General features: G+C 44.6%; 1 protein-coding gene across 4 annotated transcripts in view; it reads right to left on the reverse strand.

The window, feature by feature from the left end:
- Nucleotides 1–24,575, reverse strand: part of AKIP1 (A-kinase interacting protein 1) — a 202,340-nt gene that overhangs the window by 25,868 nt on the left and 151,897 nt on the right. For all 4 annotated transcript variants that reach the window (XM_078683757.1, XM_078683754.1, XM_078683753.1 and 1 more), the window contains one exon: nt 21,434–21,508. In XM_078683757.1, coding sequence (XP_078539883.1) covers nt 21,434–21,508 — 75 coding nt within the window. The remainder of the gene's footprint in view (nt 1–21,433; nt 21,509–24,575) is intronic.

Below are 24,575 nucleotides of genomic sequence, written 5' to 3' on the forward strand. Positions count from 1 at the left end.
CTTGTTGTCAGCATAACCGTATTGCTGGGTAAGACCATAGGATAGGATTGGTATACGCTCCAGGGGCTCAGCAACTCCAGCAAGTGCCTTAACCACCCAAGCGCAACATAAAGAGTTCCACAGGTGACCAGTGCCAGCCATGCAGTATTTTAACCGACACAAAGTTTAGTCAAGCCTCTCCTAGACCTTTATCGCGAGGTTCCCTCAAATTGATCTAGTATTGATCGGTATAGAGTACTGCCTGCAAAGACTGCCACAGTTGCCCGAGAGCAGTACACAAGGATTTGGCACACAGTTTCTCTATTAGCAATGAGTAAAGGCCAGAGATTACGTCCCCATAGCTACTCTATCACTGAAAGTTTCACGGAAGCTGGTCCTACAGTCCTGACCAGGCAATGCTTCAGTTAGGTATTTACACTCTTGTTTTCTGGGAAGATCGAAATAAGTAAACAGATCTCAAAGGGATGTTAGCTCATCATTCGCCAAAACATGTTGCACGGTGTCTATAGCAGAAGCACACAATGTTCCCTAGTCAATCATTTCCCCATCAATGATGCTCGTTGCATTGTTAAACAGGGCTGAATTAAGGTGAAGGAACACATTTAGCTTTAGTCGCATATGTGCTTTCATCAAGGGGTTCTCTGTGGTGTAAATCAGCATATTATCTGGCTTACTAGAACTCCGTACCCCATAGACACGATGATCCTGAAGAATTTCCCAAGAGCTGCATTCAGTGATGGCCCAATACTGGGTTTCCAAACAGACTGGAAAAGTGTGGGCCAACTGTAAGAGATGATGTGCTACATAATACAGTTCCATTTCTGGCAAACTGAGTCCTCCTGAGCTTGTAGGGAAGTATTATTTCTTTATTTTGAGCTTCAGCTGCATCTATCTCAAATAGAGTTACCTTGTGACTTGGAAAGGCAACTTGGTAAAAACGTAATCAAATCTCGGGCTTATGACCATTTTAATCATTTGAATCCTACCTCAGACTGACAGAGGTAGGTATTTCCGTTCGAGAAGTGTCCATCTTGAGCTATCAATCAGGTTATGAATGTTTTCCGTTATCATTAGGTTAACGTTCCAGCCAATCCAGATGCCAAGGTATTTCAACTTGTCCAGCATCCACAAGATGGAAGGTCACAAGTGCTGTATTCATGGTAAAGGAGTTCATGGGTAGTGTGTCACTTTGGTCTCAGTTTATTATATAGCCTGAAAAGGCGAAAATTATACTTAGAGAGGCATGCAAAAAGTTCACTGAATTTGTAAGATTCAACATAGTGTCATCTGCAAAGAGGAATATTTTTAGCTCACCTTCCTCGGTAAGGGGACCATGAATCTTGTGCAATTTTCTGATAGCTGTTTCCAAGGGTTCAAGCATGGGAAGAAAGAGGAGAGGTGCCTTGCCTTGTACTGCGTTAGATGGTAAAGTCTCAAGTAAATATCCTCCACTACTGATGGCAGCAGTGGGAGTTTGGTACAGCCATCCAAACAGTTAGGTGAATTTAGGTCCAAGGCTGAAGATCCTTCTGATTCTGAAGAGGGGGCATTCTGGCAAAGAAGGAGATCCCCAGGACCTCTTGTTATACATGCCTTTGTTTCCATGAGATGCATGATGGTCCAAAAAAAGTTGGCGGAGGAACTGCCCGGTACTAACCTAACCTGACTCTTGTGTCAGTAGTGGTAGAAACTTTGTTAACCTGGTGGCCAAGAACTTCACCAATATCTTTATGTCTGTGTTGATAAGTGAAACTTATCTATAGATAGAGCACAACTTCGGATCTCGGTTCAGTTTCAATATTAAGGAAATAAGTGCCTTATCAAATTCAGAATACAAACCTTCAGGAAAGTTTGATTCATTGTAGACTCTAAGTAATAAGAGAATCACTACAGGGGCAGTTGTTTTTATAAAACTCAAGAGGAAGGCCATCTTCTCCAAGAGCTTTACTTATGGGCATCGCCTTGATTGCTTCACAGACTTCTTCCTCTGTAATGTCTACTTTTGGGCAACTGGAGTGCCTCTAAGAAGGTGGTCTCTTGTGAAACTGTGTATCCACAGTTCGATGAATAGTGGGAGGAGTAGTAGACTTTAAATGCAATATCTTGGGGACACAAATAGTGGACCATCCTTCTCCCCTTGCTCGTAGGTCTTATGCTTCAGTGGTTGCAAGAGCCATTCCGCTTTGGATGTAAAAATAGATTTAAATTCAAGTTTTGTCTTTCTTATTCTGTTATCAAGTTGGATGTCAGTCATTTGCAGTATTGCTTCAAAAGGGTAGTTACATCAGTTTCCAAAAAGTGCTGCTTCTCAAAAATGTAGTACTCGGTTATGGCCATGTCTTTCATTTTGTGACCCCGGACATTGGTTTTGCGGGCTGCAAAGAGGGGCTGGGGGGACTGAGACATCATTTAAGTTCATATAGTCCTTGAGGTAGGTGGGCGGGCAATATTTTCTTTATCAGTCAGTTATGTAGATTTCAAAGTCTGTATTCTCCATCTACGTGATTTTGGAGTTTGTAATTCCAAAGATTAAACCTAACTATGGAGTGATCTGAAATTCCATTATCAATAATTGACCAATGACATACTGCATATAGCAAACGGGCTGCGAGTTAGAAATAGTCAATCCTTGTTTATTGTGCTGTGTACATACAAAAGAAAAATATATTGCCTGTCAGTGGGATTAAATAGTTGTCAGGGTTCTACTACAGCACAGTTCGCCACAGTTCACAGATCCATGAGAACACATCTGTCCAGACTACACAAATTGCTTGGAGGGCCAAATCTATCCAGCACTGAATTTGGTGCAACAATTCAGTCACCTCTAAATAATAATTTGGAATTGTGAAGCTCAGCAAGAATTCTGCTTAGAACACAGAAGTATCGAGACGTGCCCGTATTCAGGCATATACCAATCCAATCACAAAGTAATAGCTTTGTAAGGACAGTTTGGCAAATCCAAAGGCCAGTTTTGTCATCTCAAGTCTTCAGAACCCACACAGATCCGTTGTTATGGCTAATTAGAGCTCCCCACCTTTTCTGGAGGTGAGTCAGGAAGCTGTGGTAACTTTGCCTACCTAGTCTCTGCACAGCTTAGCAGTTTGCAGGGGTGATAAGTGGGTGTCTTGTAGTAAGACTTATTAGGCTTTTTCAAAGCCAAGAATGCAAAGACTTCCCCCTTGTGATGTTATTAGTCATACCATTCACATTTAATGAGAAGATTGCCAAATCAGTTGTCCATTGCAGGAATTAACAGAACTGTGAGTCTGAATCTGCTCCAAAGGACGCGCCGCAGTTGCTATCAGCAAACTTAATACGCATCCCTTTCAATGTATCAGGGCACTATGCCTTGGTTACAGAAGTCATTAGCATTCTTATAAGAGTGGTCAAGATTCATCATGAGCTGTGCGGCCCAGTTCTTGAGCAGTACACTTGCAGAGCATGTGGGAGTATCTTAAAGTGCCATCTACAGTCCAAAGATTAAACCGATCTTTTTCTTAAAGTAATGGCTCCACCTGAGCAGTTCAGCCTCCTAATATAGATGGGACAGGCCTAATATTCATTGGTGATACCCCCAAAGTGAACGAGAAGGATGCAAACACCTCTGGGTCATCAAATTCTCAGGTGCACCCGTTTATGTTGAAAATCAACATAGCTGGTTCAAGGAGAACAAAATTGATGTCCTAATTTTTCAGGATGGGCCGAAGGGCAAATCATTTATTCCTAATAAGGTTACTATCCCTGGAAAACAATTGTGATCTTATAGTTGTTGTATTGAAAGAGACCATTCCTTTCCTCAGCGTATGTAATTTTGCAAGCATTTTGTGTTTTAATGGACAGGTGTTCATTGGCCTCAGGCAACTGGACCACCGGGAACACAGTCCGAGTAGGACTGAAATCTAGAAGTGGTTGACACTCAATGTGAAGTAAAGTTGGGAGAAAGGACACAAGGAAGGATATCATATAGTCTCTTTTTTGCAGACTGCCTAGATTCGTATTTAATGCAACTAACGAAGGTCATTGAGGTTATTGTTATTGTTAATAGGAATTTATTAAGCTCGCGTACACCCAAGGGTTTCATGGCGCTAATAGCTGAAGTCAAGTGCGAGCCGGGCCCTTAGGCATACGCCTGCTCAAATAGCAAAGTTTTTAAAGCTCTTCTAAAACCAAGGAGGTCGTTGCAACTTCTCAAAGCTAGGGGAAGGGAATTCCACAATCTTGGGGCAAGGCGAGAGAAGCTACACCCTCCCTGACGTTTCAGTCTGAACGGGGGGGTATCAAACAGAAGAGGATGGGCTGAAAGCAGGCTGTGCCGGGGGGAGTATTTGGTAAGAATGCCACTAATAAATCTAGGGCTCCTTCCATGGAAGGCTTTGAAAGCTAAACAGCCTGTCTTGAAAGATATCCGGTGAGCTATTGGCAACCAATGAAGTTGGGCCAGGTAGGGTCTGACTGAGGACCATTTAGGCTGTTTAAAGACGAGTCTAACAGCCTGGTTTTGGATCATCTGCAGTCGTTTTTGCAAGCCAAGAGGGAGACCAAGATAGATTGAGTTGGAGAAGTCAAGCCGTGAGAGGACAAGGGCAATCACCACCTGGATCAGAGCAGAATGAGTTAGCAAATGAGCAATTTTCCTTATTTTTCGCATTTGATGAAGACTGGAAGAGATCACAGAGCCAACCTGTCCATTAAGTGAGAGGTCAGCGTTGATAGTAATGCCAAGGCTTTTCACAGAGTGGGACGGGACAGGAGGAGGACCGAGTTCAGACGGCTAAAATTGCGGACCCCAGCTATTCCTGCTATTTCCAGGCAGGACTAGCTCTGTTTTTCCAGGGTTGAGCTTCAGATGGTTCACATCCATCCAACGTTGGATGTGGAGCATGGTGGTATGAAAGTCACTCATAGCACTGGGGGAACGGAGGGAAAAAATAATCTGAAGATCGTCTGCATAATTAAATACTGTAATATTTCTGTTTTTTAATGAGTGAAGCAAAGGTTTTATATATAAGTTGAAGAGCACAGGGGAGAGCGAGGAGCCCTGTGGCACCCCGCAGGTGATGGGGAGATTGGGGGCAGAGAACTTTCCTAGCCTGACCGCCTGAGTGCGGCCAGCTAGGAAGGATTTAATCCATTCTAAGGCGGGGCCTCGCAGGCCGGCCTGTTCGACACGGCTAGACAAGATGGTGTGGTCGACCGTGTCGAACGCGGCCGACAGATCCAGAAGTACCAGGGCTTGATGTTCACCCCTGTCAGTATTGACTCTGAGAGTGTCCAGTACCGCCAGGATAACAGCCTCGGTGGAGTGACCCGGGCGGAAACCGGCTTGGTTAGACTCAATATACTCAGAGTCTTCGATGAAGTTAGACAGGCTGCTGGCGACATGAGCCTCTAAGATTTTTGCGAAGAAGGGAAGGAGGGAGATGGGACGATAGTTCGCAAGTTGGGTGGCATCAGCCCCCGGCTTTTTTAAGAGAGGAACTACTGTGGCATGTTTGAACGCCATAGGGACTGTGCCTTGTAGTAATGACTCATTTAAGAGAGGAAGTACACTCTGGGGTAAGGTGGTAAATATCTCTTTAAAGACATGCGGAGGGCAGCAGTCCATGGGAGAGCCTGATTTGACGCGGGACGCAAGTGAGATCAAAGTTTTTGTACAGATAGGCGGAAAGGAGTTTAAAACCCTTTGATTAATGGCAGTGTCTTCCAACAGTACCCAATTAAGAGTATTGGGGAGACTGCATTTTATGGACAGAATTTTATCTACGAAAAATTGGTTTAAAGAATTGCAGAGTTCCTCAGTGGGGGTCTGTGTCAAGGAGGTTCTAGAGTTGTTGCATAACTCATTGACAATCTTAAAGATCTCTTTAGATTTATTTGTAGCATTAAGGAGTTTGGAGGAGAAGTAGGCTGTTTTGGTGGTGGAAATAGCAGTCTTATAGTCTCTACGGTTATTAACAAAAGATAACCTATCAGCGTTTGAATAGTTTGATCTCCATTTCCTCTCGGATTTGCGCAATTCAAGTTTTTGTTGTTTGAGTTCAGGGGAGAACCATTTGTGCGCCTCAAAGTGACGAGCCCGAGAGAATTTGACAATGGGGGCATGAATATTAGTGGCTGAAGATAGCCATTCTGTGATTTCTTCCATCATAATGTTAACGTCATGTCCAAGGGTCGGAGCAGAGTTCTCCAGGGTTGCGAGAAAGTCAGATTTGTTTAACGAGTTCCATTTCCTCGTTTCGCCCCCTACTAAAGGAGGGCATTGTCCTCGGGTGATAAGTGGGACAGTAAAATTTATCATATGATGGTCTGACCAGATACATGGCATAATCATGGGAATCGAAAGGGAGACATTGTGTGACCAAATATGGTCCAGGATGTGTCCCTTTTCGTGGGTTGGACTATGTACATGTTGAGATAGATTCAGATTGGATAGGAGTTCGGATAGCTCAGCAGCCTGTGGCCCCCCTGAGATATCGTTAAACCAATAGTTAAGATCCCCGACCAAGATCACCTTATCATAATTGATCACCAGCGAAGCCAATTGCTCGCTTAGGGTGGAGGGAAAATTAGGCATTGACTTAGGGGGGGCGATAAAAAAGAACTAATACCAGGGAACCAGTCTCTGTGTTAAGTTGTACAACCAGATTCTCAACCTCTGGGAGTGCAAGGGGGGTCAGGGTGATAAATCTAAGATTTTTATTAATAATTGCCGCGACTCCTCCCCCTGCCTTTCCCAATGTTCGTATGGCGGACAAGATGTAATAGTCCGACGGGAGGGCAGCTAAGATGTCAGGCAGAGAGTCCTGAGTGAGCCAGGTTTTGGTCAGGAGGAGAACGTCGGGTTTATCCGACGTAAGAAGTAGGAAAATATCCAATTGATGTTTTACTAATGATCGCGTGTTACAATAAGTGAGTTTGATTAATACCAGCAGTACCAGTCACTACTGGGGAGGAGTAACTGGTGGCCACGGAAATATTATACTTCATGATGCGGCTGAGGGTGGCGGGGGCCAGTCACCTTACATTGCAGTTTTCATATATGATTACTCCAGTAAGGCGACTCCTGCTATCTGCATTCTATATCATTCAGGCATGCATCTGTTTGTCCTATTTTCTGTTTTCATGTTGGTTAGTTGAGTCTGAATAAGCGTAATCACTTTAATGATGTCTGCCACAGTTTTTTCAATGGGCGACATTGAGGATTTCAAGCCCCTTACTTTAGTCAGCAGAGTGCCAAATGTGATAAGAGGTCATGGTAGGAGTTGTTTTGTTGTTTTGGTTCTAGTTTGATTACTCATTGCCACCAAGCGAGTAGGTTTTGTTTTCGACATAGGGCCTATTGAGAGGCCTCCCTCCACCCAGAAACAATAACTTTGAATCACGAAGTATGCATTATAGGGTTGCCAATTTAAAGATTTTTTGCCCACAGAGTATGTATGGTCTTAGCTCTGGAGAAGCAAAATAATAAGAAGGTAGTAATGTCAAATTCAATCTCAATGCAATCTTTCAATCTAAGAAGGTACTATTGAACCAATGGTTTTGCTACCCACTTCAAATTGAAAGCTGTTTTTAAAAAAAGTATATTTGAGTAACATGTGTATTGCCGGTGGTATACAGCAGACAATGAGCACAATATATGGTGAATTATGCCCTTTCAGAGCTAATTTTCGAGGTCGGTGTAGGAAATACGTCATTTCTGCGTGTTCACCCTAGATTTCTCGTCTTTTGCTTAACCTTAGATTTTTTGGGATTTAGAATTTTTCCCCGCATAACCAGTAGTAAATGCCTTGTGCTGACCCTTTAAACATGGTTGAATTGGCATAATCCTAATTGGCATATTTAACTTGCCTATATTTCTAGTATATGGTACAAAGTGCACCCAGGGCCTGACCTTAAATGCCAAAAGTGTACTGCAGCACCTATTGTGCTATCTACTACAGTGGCACTGCAAATATGGCTTCAGGCCTACTCTATGTAGCTTGACACTAGCAGTTTTAAAACTGCAATTCGACCTGTCAAAATAACCCTTTTGACAGGTCAAAACCTCCCTTTTATATAATAATAAGCCACTCTTAAGTAGGCCTTACAGTCCACCATGCAGGAGGCATGGTATTTAAAAGTAGGATATGTACAAATTTAATGTTGACATGTCCTTACAGTGACTAACACTGAAGACCATTTTTCACAGGGCTAGCTGTTCTATGTAGAAAACCAGAGTACTGATTGAAATCGTAATACTTCATCCAATGGGACTTCCTAGAAAAATAATCAAACAAACATTTTAACAGTTATTAAAAATCCAATTCAATGGTGAAGTTGGATTCTTAATAACTATAAAGAGAAGGAACTTTTAGAAAGTTACAATTTCCGTGCCTGACATTCCTGGAGACTAATTTGCCAACTTCTCCCAGCTAGGAATTAACATTTGAATAGGTATAAAAGAGATTTGAAATACCTCTAAGGGGCAGACAAGCTGACCTAAATGGGCAGTGCTGAATCCTGTGAACCTCAAAGGTTATGAATAGTGTGGGCTGTGAGCATCCTCTTTGACACATTGAAAAATCCTGCTGGAGAGTCAAATCCTGCTCAACTGGTCTGCAGGGTTTACATATAAAACTGAAGTACACTTGAAAGGAAGGGAGCAGGATGCCAAGACAATTGTTGTGTATCCATTGTCTGGTTGCTGGAAGACCCTGCCTAGGGCAAGCCTGTCTGCACCCGTACGTACCCGACCAGGGGCCAGGACCCCTGGTCAAATTCAATCATACTCGGCGGAAGAGCTACGGGCTTTAGAGTGCAAGGATCTCCCCCTGGAACCACAGGTAGAGGGCATACTCTTAGCCGAGAAGCTTCTCACTACACAGGGGAGAGGAGAGGGCTGCACAGCCCCAGAGCCCTAAGGGTACAGGTCCAGGAAACATTAAGGATCTAAAGACACTAGTACTCAACACACGCTCCCTTCAGAAGCATAGCCTGGAGATCTTCACCCTCCTTCAAGAGGAGTCCCCTAACATCCTAGCAGTCACAGAAACCTGGCTTGATGAGTACGACGCCCTATGACATAATAGGCAGGATGGGAAAAGAGTGGGGTAGTGCTACTCTATAATAAACCGCTAGCAATCGAAAAACTGGCTGGAGAAAACCTAGAAGGCACCGTAATTTTGGTGGCAAAAGAATGCTCCAAGCCTTCATGCCTGGCAATAAGGGTGGTGTACCGTCCCCCTCGATCAACCCCCCGGGTCAACGACCGCCTTACTGAATTAATCACCAACCTACGTTCTGGATACCAGCATTTCCTGGTAGTGGGTGATTTCAACTACCATTGGGACCAGCTACCGAAAGAGGCACAGGCCAGGCAGTTAGAAGAGACCATGTCCACATTGGGGCTGCAGCAGCTAGTGGATTCCATCTCCCATGAGAAAGGACATACCCTAGACCTCATCTGGTACACTCAGCCACAGGCTAAACTGACGGATATCAAACCTTGTAGTTGGTCGGACCACTACCCGATCAGCTTTCAGATCCCCCAAGCTAGGCGCCCCACGCAACCCCATCCGGAATGGAAAATGGTACGTAGCTGGAGCAAAATTGTGGCAGATAGCCTAGGGGATGCTCTGCGAGGCAACTCGCTGACGAGATTTAGGCTGGAGGATCTCGAGAAGAGTGAATCCATCACCAACCAGCTGATAGCAGCCATCAATAGGGTGGCTCCGGCTCCTTGATAAAGGTGAGGAAAAAGGGCAAGGGAGCCCCCAGGTTCCTTTGCCGGAAGAACTAAGGGGACAGACAGGATCCTACACCAGCATGAAAGACAGTGGCGTAAGTCATACGACCCTGAAGCGCTTCAAAAATACAGGGCCATGCTAGCCACATACAAAAAAGCCATCCTTACAAGAAAGGCAGAGTACAATGAGACCAAGATCATGGAGGCAGAAAACAAACAAAAAGAAACCTTTAGAATTCTGAAGGAGCTCAGTAAAAAGCAGACACAGGAAGCAGTCACCAGCCAGGAACACAGCAACAGGTTCCTGTCCTTATTCCTATATAAAGTAAAGGACATCTTAACGGACATTCATAACACCCCCATCAGTCAGAGCTCCCTGGTTATGGAGGAACCACAATGTGACACGAAAGAACGCATCGCCTCCTTCCCAAGGCTAGACCATGACTCCCTGTCCCACATTGCGGCCCGAATGAAATCAGGCTCACCTGCAGACCCATGTCCACGGAGGATATTCAAGTTGGCCCTTCCAGCAATTGAGGGAGAGATCCTCGCCCTGATCAATCTTCGCTGGAAACGGGGATGGTTCCCAGTAACTTCAAGGAAGCCAGCGTAACCCCCCCTACTGAAAAAGGTGGGAGCTGACACCACTCACATGAAGAACTATAGGCCCATATCTCAACTCCCTTTCTTGGCTAAAATAATGGAACAGCATGTCCTCAAAACCCTGTCCCTATTTATAGAAGAACATCAGCTATTTGAGGGTCGGCAGGCAGGATTCAGGTCTCACCACAGTAGAGTTGGTGATGCTGTCTGTGCTGGACGAAATTAGGCTCACAGCCGACTGCAAAAGATGTGTGCCCTGGTCCTACTAGACCTCTCAGCTGCGTTTGACAAGGTCAACCACTGCCAGCTCTTGGCACAAATGAAGGGCGTGGGTATCTGCAGGATGGTACACCAATGAATCACCTCCTTCCTGACAGACCGGACTCAAAGGATCCAGATGGGTGACTGTGTGTCCAATAGAGGGACACTAACCTCCGGAGTCCCTCAAGGGTCGGCACTATCGCCGCTTCTGTTCAATATCTATCTCAGACCTTTAGTGGGGGCCCTGGCCCGTATGGACTGCCAGGTGTTTAACTACACCGACGACATGCAATTAAACCTCACAAGCCCATGCATGCGTGCAAAATATCCTTAGATACGTGGTCAATTGAAAGACAGCTAACTCACTTAAAGTTAACCCAGACAAAACGAAGGTCCTAGCTATCACCACAAGTAACAACCTGTGGACTGACCTCTTCTGGCCACAGGAGCTGGGAGACACACCTACTACAGCTCCAGTCGTAAAAATCCTTGGCATTAAAATAGACAACACATTCACACTGTCTAATCAAGTGTCCTCCGTGGTTGGGACCCGTGTGTGCCTGCTGAGGTAGCTGAGGAAATTATCACCCCTCCTCTCATTTTCCACCATGTGGACGGTGGTGACCGCACTGATTATGTCGCGCCTAGATTATGGCAATGCGCTATATATTGGATTGCATGAGAGGCTGCTAGGCAAGCTGCAGGTAGCGATTAATGATGCAGCCAGGCTGATCTTCAAGCTGCCCAGACGGGCACCGGCCACACCTCTTCTGCAACAGCTACATTGGCTCCCCGTCAAACAGTGAGCCAGATTCAAATGCCTCTGCATTGCCCATAAGGCCCTTCATGGACAGGCCCCAGGATACATCAATGAGCGCTTAGGGAGATACGTCCCGGGTCGTACCCTCTGGTCATCCGAGGGTGGCTGGTTGGCCTGTCCATGGTTCTCTCAAAACGACTAAAGGGGTCAAGCCTTTTCGGTCTTGATCCCGCAGCTGTGGAACAAGCCACCAGGATACCTCCGGTCAGAAACAGCCTTCCTTCCGTTTAGGAAAAAACTGAAGACTTTCCTCTTCACAGAGGCCTGGACATAATAAGAGGTTGACCTGGGGCTAACAATGACTCATCTGGGGGGGCTATGGGTACTCTCTCTCTGCCGGTATTAGGCGCTTTACAAATCCCAATTAATATTAACATTTGTTCTACTAGACTTGTTTCTCTTGGTTTATTGGATTAGAGTAGCTGCTTCAATATGGATTTTGATATTGGAAGTGAAAGTGTACTAGGATTACTATAATGCACTCCTAACACACTCCTCGAGCCCACAAAGTCAAGATATAGTGTGGTTGAAGATGTTTGACATCTTGAAAATGGCCAAAGTGGGCAGGATAGACACCAGTGTCATAGGACACTGGTGCTAAAGGAATTTTGCTAGCTATTCATCCATGAAAGGCTGTAGTCCAAAAACGATTGTCAGTCTCACATGCCCATTCATTAGGGTAGCCCTCCTTACCTTACTCACTTCATACAGTCTCTGGAAGAGAGACCTTCAGAGCAAAACCTTGCTCTTACTGCAAACACTGGAATTAATCACTTAATTGGGACTGTAACAGGCCTTCACTAGTGCCGCACTGAGCCTCTGGATGTCCCTCCGGTTGTCTCTAAGAATGCAACCAGTTCTGCTCACTTTTAAGAAGCTACTCCAATCCTACATATTCTGTCTCCGTCTTAACTGATTGCTTATTTACCTGCTCTCCATGTCTTGACCCATAGCTCCTAATATTTTGCTTGCAATAGTTCCCTAAATTTCTCTGTATTTCTCTAGTTAATGGTTAAAGTGCACTTAGATCTTTGGTAGTTATAGTATTGTTTTAAGATGGAAAATGAATAAACAAATTGGTATTAACCACTGGCAGTCGCCAGTAGGTAGTTACAGTTAGGACCTAGATTCCATAGGAAACAAGATTTTTACCTTGCCAATAGCTTTAGCGCTGTTTGACGAATCTTCGTGAAATTCTCCATAAGTATTCAACCCTCAGTTCAGCAGTGGTGTGGAAAGTTTTGGGGTGATCCATGAAGCGGGCCCAAGAAAAAAAAAAGGGAGGGTAAAGAGGCGGTCCAAAAACGCATTTTACCCATGTTAATTCCTATAGGGTTTTTTAACACGATTACAGCCCGAGCCACTGAATGGAATCACACCAAATCTGTCAGAAAGCTAGATCTTGGTCCAGAGCAGTGCCTTTGGATAGTCTGGTGTAAATCTGTTCAATAGTTTTAGAGATATTAACTGAAATCCAAATTTGTATATCTGGGAACGCAGATCCACCTACTTCAAATCCCTAATTGGCAGGCCGCAACCTGAGTGAAAAGTTGCGGCTGCCATTTCAACTCAAAGAAACAGTTCTCGGGACTGAAATGGTGTTCAGTTTTTAACTGAAGGGGTCAGATGAGAGGTTCCCTGACCTGTTGTGTATGTTGGAAATTAATAGGAAACATGTATAATGTAGTGGAAAATACTTTTTTTTTAAATTCTCATAATCGCAAGATCCAGGGATCCATCGCGGGGCTCAACCAGGCCCCCGTGTTGCACCCACTTTAACTCTCAAAAAAGACAGTGATACCCTCCAACATACACATATAGGCACTCTCACAGCCACACTAAAATATAGAGAAACACTCTCACACCCACTCAGACACTCATGCACCCAATGAGCGAACCCACTAACAGACCCACTCACACACCTATGCACCCACTTATAGAGCCAGTCAGATGCTTATGCACTCACTCACACACTTATGCACCCACTTACAGACTCATTCAAAGATGTATGCATCCACTCATAACAATTACGCACCCACTTACATACCCAGTTAGACTCATGCAACCACTGCCACTCACTGAGCTACTCATGCACCCACTCACAAACCCACTCAGACTCATGCACCCACTCCCAGATCCACTCAGGCACTCATGCACCCACTTACATACCCACTCACACCCTCACCCAGACATTCATGCACCCACTCAGAGACTCACACATTCACTCACACTCTCATTCAGACCGTGATGTACCTACTCTCAGATCCACTCAGAGACCTATGTCTTGAATCACAGACCAACTAAGATACTCATGCACCCACTCACAGACATACTCGGACAGTTACGCACCAACTCACAGATCCACTGAAAGAGTCATGCACCCAGTCACATATCCACTCAGTCACACACTAACTCACAGACCCTCTCAGACATTCACATATCCACTCACAGACCTATTAAGACGTTCACGCACCTACTCACAGACCCACTCAAATATCCTCAAATATACTCAGCCTGTCATACACCCACTCACAGACTCACTCAGAGACTTCGCACCCACTCAGTCATACGCCCACTCACACACCACTGAGGTACTCATGCATCCACTTACAAACCCACTCAGAGAATAAGGCACCCACTCCCAGATCCACTCATGCACCCACTCACAGACCCACTCAGACACTCATGCACTCAATCACACACCCACACTGACGCACCCATTCACAGGCCCACACAGACACACCCATTCACACCCTCACTCAGACATTCATGCACCCACTCACAGACCCACTGAGACACTCACACATCCACTCACAGGCCCACTCACTCATGCAGCCACTCACAGAGCCACTCAGACAGTCACACATTCATTCACATACCCACTCAGATACTCATATACACAGATCCACTCAGAGACCTATGTACCCAGTCACAGATCAACTAAGATACTCCTGCACCCACTCACAGATCCACTCAAAGACTCATGCACACACTTACAGACCCACTTACAGTGGTAGTTACTCATAGACCCAGTCAAAGACTTATGCACTCATTCACAGACGTACTCAGAAAGTGACGCACGGACATACTCCGACAGTGACGCACTGACTCACTGATCTACTGAAAGAGTCATGCACCCACTCACATATCCACTCAGAGTCACACTCACGCACATGCCCTCTCAGACATTTATGTATCCACTCACAGACCTATTGAGACTCAAGCTACTACTCACAGACCCACTCAAATATTCACACAACTACTCAGAGACCTACTCAGTCAGTTATGCACCCACTCACAGCCCCACTCAGAAACTCCAGCACCCACTCAGAGTAACTCTCACACGCAGACCCACTGACATACTCACACACCCACGCACACACCTATTCAGACACTCATGCACACACTCCAAGACCCACTCAGACACTTACACACATTGACAGACCCACTCAGAAACTCATGCACCCACTCGCAGACCCACTCAGACATCAACACACCGATAGGTCCACCGAGAACACTCTTCATGAAAATGTGCTGCTTTGCATTGAATGTGTGCTTTTGGTTTGCAGATCCATGATGGATTAGCAGTCAGGAATTAAGAAAAAAAAAGATTTACAAAAAAGTGGTTGAGGAATAGGGTGGCTCTGAAAGGAGCCTTTGTGATTATTATGTGTCATCACTAAACATAAAACAGGATGCAGTCTTTCAAATTGTTCAGGAACACCCTGTTGCCTTTCTCAGTAAAATGCACTCCATCAGCTCTGAAAATTCCATCCATGTCAAAGCACAAGTTGTTATTATAGATATAGCCCGTGTTATGGTCCCTTAGAAATACAGAAAAACCTTTATCAACATGTTTCCTAGCTTGGTCTATCTGTGGACAGAATTCAGATGACCACTTCCATTTCAGCCTCTGGCATAAGTGAAGGAGTCAGTGTGAGGTAAAAGTGCCATTAGCTTTCCAAAGGTATCCTTCATTAGGATTTCCAATCCTACCAAAGTCAGTGTGCTCAGGTCATTGCCACTAAAGTGAATCAGGAGGGCTGGAAGTTGGCAATCTATAATGCTTTCAAACAATGGAAGCAACTGGTGCCACTTTAATCCTCTCTGGCTAGTGCAAGTAATCAACATTACACAAACCCAGCTCCTTGTCACTATTACTCTACTAACAGACTCTCTGATCTAAAACACATAGCTATGGCCCACAATCCACACTCTAACCATTTTCAAAGGCAGGAGCTGTAGCACACAGGAGGGGGCTGCAGCAGAATGAAATAGATTTGAAAAAGAAGTCAGTTAAAAAGATGGCCAGACACTAAAATTTCAAACAAGAAAGTTGATTGGCTGATATAAATATGGTAGTGGTTAAAACTAGGTTGTATTAATGAAAAGAACATAAGAAGATATGACATTGGCTTTTCTAATATTAACAAAATGTAATGAAGTATCAGATATGCGTGTCAATCCAAACATTCAACCACTCCTGCTACAGTTAGCATGCTAGTCTACAAAGTGTTGTGAACTTGTGACCTGCTAGTAGCTCAGAATGTTAGAATATTATTCACCATAGCAACAGAGCTACAGGAGCATGGAAAGAAAGGTTGGTAAAAGCCCACAATGTAAAGGTGAAGGAAAAGTCCTATTAGAAGAAATATCGAAGGAGGTGTATCTGGGTACAAATGTAGACATTTATACCAAGTGTTGTGTAAGAGAAACTGTTTAGCAGGTGTTTGGTTACACAGACGTTTTAGTAAGGAAATAGAATTTTAAAAACCTTAGAAATTCACTAAACAACCAAAGGTTACAGGGACGCATAGTTAGGAAATTGAATTAAAACACCTTAGAAATTCACAGAAAAAACCCAAAGGTCACAGGGACATTCTAGATAGGCTCACATTTCACTCGTACAAAACCGGTGAAATTCAGCAGTTAGAGTTACCTGAGCTAACTATTACATATGCCCCTGCAATGCACAGCTTATGACCTCAGATATTACATCATTCATGACACGGTCAATGACATTACAGATGGCATCTCAAATGACATCATTGATGACATCGCCCACAAAATCAGCCACACAACCACTCGCATACCCATTGACAAACCCATTCAATGAATCAAGCACCGACTCACTCACTCACAGAGTCACTAAAACAACCAAATCACCCACCCATACAGTCACTTACACACCCACTCACCCGCAAAGCCACTCACACACCCACTCACTCAACCATACATCCACTCACACTAGCATTCACTCACCCATAGAGCCACTTACTAATACATCCAGTCACACAACCACTCACTGACCCACACAGCCACTCATACTAGCACTCTTATCCATACAACCACTCACTTACTCATACAGCTACTCACACATCCATTCACTAATCCAGTTAACTACTTACATACTGTAGGAAACTGCCTCTATATATACTACACCAAAATGAGGTATTGTGAGTATAGAGTCCAAGGGACCCCATCGGTAGGCAGAAGTTAAAGTTAGATAGAACCTTACTCTCTAATTGTGGTAGTGATCGAACAGTAAGGCAGTAGCAGAGGACAGGGTTAAGCATTTGATGTACACACTTAGTCAGCAAATTAATTCACACACTCAATAACTGAACTCTAAACCAATTGTGTTTGTATAAAAATATATACTGTTGTTTTATTTTTAGAACCAAACAAGCCTGGCACAGGTAAGCATTAAATGCTTTTCAGTAATAAGTTACTGGATATAGAACAGTTTGAAAATGCCACAGCAATTGTACTTTGTTTGATTTACAGGGGATGCAGTAGTTTGCAACACTTAGCAAAAACAGTACATAGAAATAAATAGGCTTTTTTAGTAAATTATAGGTAAGTTACTTTTTATGTTACTTTTCTAACTCAATGCTGGATACCTAGATTCACCACTGGGACATTTCCTGACTGGAAAATGGTAAGTAATTATGTTTTGGTTATTCCCATGATTTTGAAAGAATATTTTTAGATTTCAAAACTCCACACAGAGTCGTTTTTGGAGGAAAAATAGTGCATTGAAATGAATAGGCTTTTTCAGTAAATTAGAGGTAATTTACTTTTTGTGTTGCTTTTCTAACTCAGTGCTAGATACCTAGATCGAGCACTGAGACATTTCCTGCAAACAGGTAAGAAAAAATGTTTTGGTTATTTGTGTGATTTTTAAAGAATATTTTTAGTTTCCAAAACTCCACACTTAAAAACTTTTCGGAAGAAAATTGTCAATGTTATCCTATGGAGGAAAAACAGGTTATCGGTTTGCAGGTAAGTAATCGATTGTGGGAGTTAAGGTTCTGGGGTAAGACTCAGAAGTCCCCCCGGGTCAGTGATGCACTTTTGTTTCACCCTCAGCGGCAGTAGGGCGGCCGGGTGCAGGGTGCTGTTTTGAGGTTGGGTGCCCTCCGGTTTGCAAAGGCACTGCAGGCACGGAGACGAAGGACTTCTGGGTGTGACCACCACTTGGAGAGGTAAGTTGGTTAGGCAACGTCGGTTTGGGCATACAAGGCCGTGGGGCGTCGGGTGCCGGGGTGCCTTTTGGGGTCGGATCTTCTTTCCATCTTTGGTCGCGATTAGGAATGCCTTCTGGATTTAGGCTGCAGGCGTCGTCAGGAGGCTTGAGGCAGGTCAGGGGTTGCCGGATCTCAGGTCAGGATCGCCGGGCTGACCTCCTTGTGGTGTTTTTCCACTCGAGCTCGGGCCGGGTTCGGTGGGTGCAGAGTGTGCTGGATTTGCGGTCTCTAGCTGCTGCCAGAAGCTGCAGTTTGAACAAATCCGGTGGTCACAGGAGATGCAGTCTTTAGAAGGGATGGCAGGCAGGTCCTCCGGGTTTCTTGAGGTTGCTGGCTGCAGTACACACTGGGATTTCGCAGGAGCAGATTCGAGGGGGAGACAGCCCGGTAGGGCTGCCGCCAAGTCAGTGGGCGTCGTCCTCTTGTTAACTCTGCACGGCTCTTCGGTCCTTCTTATATTCTTTCTTGTTTCTTGTCTGGATCGGAGTTCTTGGTTCAGGGCTGCCCCCTAAATACTGTCTTTTGGGGGCGTTTTAGGGGTCTTGAGGTCAGTAGCCAATGGGCTACTGACCTTAGGGTGACTACACCCTTGGTGTGCTCACCCAACATGGGGGAATGAGCACAATCCCTAGTCCTGATTGGGGAGCGCAAGATGGCGAGCACGGGAGAGAGGGCTTCACCTCGCCCCCCCCACCAGAGATGTGGAGTAGGCAGAGGTGGGCACACCTCCTGGGCTGGCTAGTTTGTCCCGCCTGCCTTCCCGCTGAAAGGGAGGGGAGACAGGAAGGGGGCCTGCTCCTGATAGCAGGAGAGGCTGGGTGTTGCATTGCAAAGGCTGCCAGGCCTTTCAAGCTCCCCTGCAGCAGATGGCTCTTTTTGGCCTGGGGGAGGTGTGAAGACCTCCGCCCAGGAAAGGCTTTGTTTCTGGGCTTAGGGAGCATAGGCTCCCACCCTGGGGGTCCAGAAACATGCCTCGTGGTAGCAGGCCGGTGTGTACTAGTCAGGGAACCCACCAGAGGCTAGTCGTTTTTCAGGGGGAATTTCAAAGATGCCCTCTGTGTGCATTTTTCATTAGATCCCACACTGGCATCAGTGTGGTTTTAATGTGCGGGAAGTTTGATTCCAAACTTCTCAGTTTTCAGTGTAGGCATTATGGTGCTGTGGAGTCCGTAATGACAAGCTCCCAGAACCATATACTCTTAATGGCAGCACTGCACTTACAATGTCTAAGAATGGACTTGCTCATTGCACCATCAGGATTCAAGCAAGCCGGGCCGAAGACGGCTGTAATGCCAGAAACCGGTCCCCGGAAGCTTGTTTCCTTCCCAGTGTAAGAATTGGCTTTTGTAGTTTGGTTTGCCCTGTTCCCATCATGCACTGGGACAGGAACAGACTAATTTGCATACAGCCAGGTTCTGAAACTGGGATGGTGCAATGAGCTAAAAAACGGTGTTGGATCTAGCCCTGATCTTTTGACTGGGTGAGAGTATTCTGCTTAATTCAGAGACTCTGTCCCTCACCACCCCTTGTTGTAAATATTTTTGTCCACCCTAAGCGTGGAAGGGTATACTCAGACATGAGTCCCTTGCTCATTGCACCATCAGGATTCAAGCAAGCCGGGCCGAAGACGGCTGTAATGCCAGAAACCGGTCCCCGGAAGCTTGTTTCCTTCCCAGTGTAAGAATTGGCTTTTGTAGTTTGGTTTGCCCTGTTCCCATCATGCACTGGGACAGGAACAGACTAATTTGCATACAGCCAGGTTCTGAAACTGGGATGGTGCAATGAGCTAAAAAACGGTGTTGGATCTAGCCCTGATCTTTTGACTGGGTGAGAGTATTCTGCTTAATTCAGAGACTCTGTCCCTCACCACCCCTTGTTGTAAATATTTTTGTCCACCCTAAGCGTGGAAGGGTATACTCAGACATGAGTCCCTTGCTCATTGCACCATCAGGATTCAAGCAAGCCGGGCCGAAGACGGCTGTAATGCCAGAAACCGGTCCCCGGAAGCTTGTTTCCTTCCCAGTGTAAGAATTGGCTTTTGTAGTTTGGTTTGCCCTGTTCCCATCATGCACTGGGACAGGAACAGACTAATTTGCATACAGCCAGGTTCTGAAACTGGGATGGTGCAATGAGCTAAAAAACGGTGTTGGATCTAGCCCTGATCTTTTGACTGGGTGAGAGTATTCTGCTTAATTCAGAGACTCTGTCCCTCACCACCCCTTGTTGTAAATAAGAATGGACTTAGACACTGTAGGGGTACAGGGCTCATGCACCTGTACACTCACCACTGGCATAGGGCACCCAGCTACAGGGGTGACTGATCTATGCCAGGGCAGTGGGTTGTAGGCATGGCACACAGGGATGTGTGCCATGTCGACTCTTCACTTTGTTCTGCACCAAAACACAAGGCCTGCCAAGGCAGTGTGTGTGTGAAAAGGTACAGGGCTTCTAAGGGTGGCACAATATGTGCTGTAGCCCTTAGAGGCCCTCCCTGGCCCACAGTGCTCTGGGTGCCAGGGATACCATTTTCCAGGGGCTGACCTGTGGCTAGAGATGCCAATTGGGTCAGTTTTGGGGAAAGAACACCGGCAGGGACCCAGGGCACATCAAGTCAAAGTGCATCAGTAGTCTGGCAAAAAAGTGGGGAGGTTACTGCAACAGAAACCCACTTTCCAACACCTACCCATTCAAACATTCATACAATCAATCACACACCAAGTCCCTCACCTATATAGCCAGTCACAGACACTCACTGTGTAAAACAGCTACTCCCACACCCTCAATTACCCATACATCAATTTAAACAGCCACTAACTTACCCATACAGCCCCTAAGACATCAAATCACCCATCCGTAGAACCACTCACACATCTACTCAATCATCAAAACAGACACTCATACATCCCCCCACTCATACATCCCCCCACCCATACAGCCACTAAGGCAGCCACTCACTCACCCATACAGCAAATCACACTCAATCCCCAATACAGCCACACACAGTCACTTACACACCCATACAGCTACTCACACACTCCCTTATTTACCTATATATCCACTCACACCTACTCACATACATACATCACTCAGACACCCATCCCACACTGATACAGTCATTCACCCACTCAGATGACATGTTAGAAACAGCATCACTTATTACAAGTTCAGAAAGAATACGAATTTAAACATATGTAGTAGCTTATTGTATATCTTTAAGTTTCAGAAACATTTAAGAAACACTTTCACTCACACTATCACTCACTGGATGATGTCATCAGTGATTTAATTTCAGAGGTCATCTTTGATGTCACTGACCATGTGATGAGTGATGTAATATGCAAGGTCATAAGCAGTGCTTTTCGTGGGCGTAAGTTATAGTTCAGCTCAGGTATCTATAATTGCTGAATTTCACTTGTTTTGTAAGAGTGAAACATGAGACTAACCATAATTTCACAGTAACCTTTGTTTTTTCCCAGTGAATAATTTAAACGTTACCTCACACTGTTCAGTGGTATGATCCATGAATTCCATTATGGTTGAAAATGCTGCATCAAGTCTTTTGCGCTCATCCTGCAAAAAAAATATATATATATATTATGCCACTGTAATGATAAGAAAACAAATACAGGAATTATTTGTGTATATATATACATTACCATGACAAGGTAATATATATATTAACCAGGTCATATTTAATTAGTTTTGCTATAATGACAGCCTTGTGATAGCAAACAAGGACTTAAATATTTGTATAGTGACTGCTACCACAGAACTTGCTGCTGTGTAACACTCTAACTAGCAGGAAATAATACAAAACAACTTAATGGTTCTCATTTTACAGACCTTAGACTAGTGAAAGATTGATCCCATTGGCTAGATTCATACCACAAACCGCTGGGTCAAGCAAAGCTATAAGCAGCAAATACGTACTATCTTCAATATAAGTCCTATACCCTTGTCGGTGCAAACATGAATTTAAGTAAAATTTCAACTAGACCCTAACAACAAGCAGGTTACTTTGTGTAAGGATAACTCCAGTTCTGTGAAATTAAGTAAAATGCAATTAAAAACACACGGCAGTAAGGGTTCAGTCTTTAATAAACATTTGTTATTCACTATTTAACGTATGGCAGCATACACAAACTACAACTGGGCAGAAGAAATGTCAAAATATTACACAAATATTTTTGTTTAAGCAATCTCTGAACTCGATAATGTGCTTTCAAACTGTTTTATGAACTCGATAATGTGCTTTCAAACTGTTTTATGGTGCTTTCAATGTAAAATAAACGAGCCATAATGCCATTTGTCAAAGAAATACAAGAGCAACAAAGATTAGAATGAAAACAATGAACAGAGGTGAGGGTGTTCCCAATATGGCAGAGGCTGGAAGTGCACTATAGCCAGTGGCCTACATCTGCACTACCTCCCCAGTCCAGCTATCAGCCACTGGCCAACACGGAAGAGGTAAATAAAGGCTCCCACTGCACCAGAGGGAGTCCTTTATTTCTTTTTTAAGTCAGGCTTTTCAGGAAGTTTCCTGAGGAGCCGGAGGCGTTTTTTTTTTTTTAACTTTACTGTAATGACGATCAGGGCACAGGGCGCGCTGACGTTATTACATTAAAGTGAAAGCAAAGCTACCCGAAGGGCTTTTTTTACTATCACTGCCTCACTGCTCAGGGGCATATCTCAGCCCCTCCCGCCTGAACCCTGATTAGGGTGGAAGAAGTATCGTCAGAAAGAGGAGAATCTCCCCTTTCCAATGAGAACTCTTCACAGTGGATAGAGCAATCCACAAGCTGTGTTTCACCAACTAGGCAACAGGGATCGGGAGTGCTCCTTAGGGAAGGGCTTATGCTCTCCCAAAAATACTTACATACTGGGGGGCTGACGGGGTACTCACCCTGATCTCTCCCCTCCCCTGGGGCAGGGGGCGCCAGAAAGCCCGCTAAACACCAGGGAAAGGATTTGTTTAAATATAGTGATGGGTGCTGCAAGGCATGGCCACGCCCCACCACATTTAAATGGTTCATCACCCCCACCCAGACTAGATTCATGTAATATTTTTTAGGGGGGAGAGCCCCCCCTCCCTTGACATGGGCCCATGCTCAACCCCATCCCTGGCCCAATAGACTTGCTGGCCCTCCTGGGGGTGGATAGGGTATTCAACCTACCAGCCCCAGACAGTTCTGAAAACTAGACATGCAGGGGAGTCCAGGATGGTGTGCTTTGCATGCATCCCACACCATTTTATACCCACAATGTCCTGCAAACCTCAAACGTTGACTAAAAATACACATTTTCCTCTGGAACCTCTGGGGAGCCACACATTTCCAATCATACAGCATTCCCCCCAAGTCTCCCAATAAAAATTGTGTGGGTGGGCCAATAGACCTGGACACAAATGGCCCTTAAGTGCTGCGTGGAGAAATCAGCAATACAGGTAGCTGCGGGATTTGGGGCTGTGATCGGCCACCATCCATGAAAACCTATCACCCACAGACATTTTTTTAAAATAGACACCAGGGGATTCCAAGGTGGTGTGCCTTGCATGATTAACATAATGTTTTCTTACCCACAATGCCCGGCAAACCTCAAAATTTGCCTGAAATCACACATCTTCCTTACATTTCTGTAATGGAAACTTCTGTAATCCAAAGACTTCCACAACAATCCTGCCACCCAGCATTACCCCACTTGTGCTAATAAAAATGCAGTGCCATTTGTGTGGTTGGGTCTAGTGCAATGACAGGAACGGATCAAACCAAGGGCAATCGGAGTCCCCACATAGGAAATATGAAACTTCGTCCAGACATTATATTTCTACATACCTGAATAGATGGGCTAATCTTCATTTTGTTTCCGCTAATTGGTAGAACCACGGTACTCAAAAGGCTCTGGTGCCAAAATCTTTATATTTTTCAGGCCCTTTAGTTCATTAGTCGCTAAACTAAAGACAGTACTTTTGGAGCATACGGTATCTACGTCGATGTAGCAATAAACAAGTCTGCACAATTCTGGGTAAAGAACAGTGGGCACAGTACACATTTTCCCATCTTGTGATAGTTGTGAGTATTACAATTTGTGTTACTATTTACGATACTTACTATTACTAAAATTCTTGTTTCTACTTACAAGACCTGAAGTTGCTTTAGTTATTCATTTTGATTTCGTAGTGCACGGAAAAGGGCGATTCCTCCCCAAATGTGTGTGGTAACTAACACTTTTCTTCATAACTGCTAGCGGCATGCAACATAGCATTAGACTGTACTGTGTATCTCGCTTGTACTATAATTTTCATATACAGGAAAAATACAGCTACGTCCTGACATTATGCCTCTAGCTTGCTGAATAGATATGGGCTAACCTTTCTGTTTTGCTAGTTGGTAGATTCACAATACTAAATACAGCCTGATGCCAAAATCTTTATTGTTATCAGGTCTTTCAAACTCATTTTTCGATGAACAACAGAGAGTACTTTTGAGGCATATTGTACACATGAACCTACAGTCATAAAAAAGATTTCAGATTATTGAGGAAACTAAGGCTTTCCAAGGAGGAAGTTGGATGGAGCATCTGGAAAGTTTACACAGAGCAAAATATCTTAGATGGACAAATGGCTGCAAAGGTTCACAAT

The sequence above is a fragment of the Lissotriton helveticus genome, chromosome 3_1, assembly GCF_964261635.1.
Source record: "Lissotriton helveticus chromosome 3_1, aLisHel1.1, whole genome shotgun sequence".
In the NCBI taxonomy this organism is placed as follows: Eukaryota; Metazoa; Chordata; class Amphibia; order Caudata; family Salamandridae; genus Lissotriton; species Lissotriton helveticus.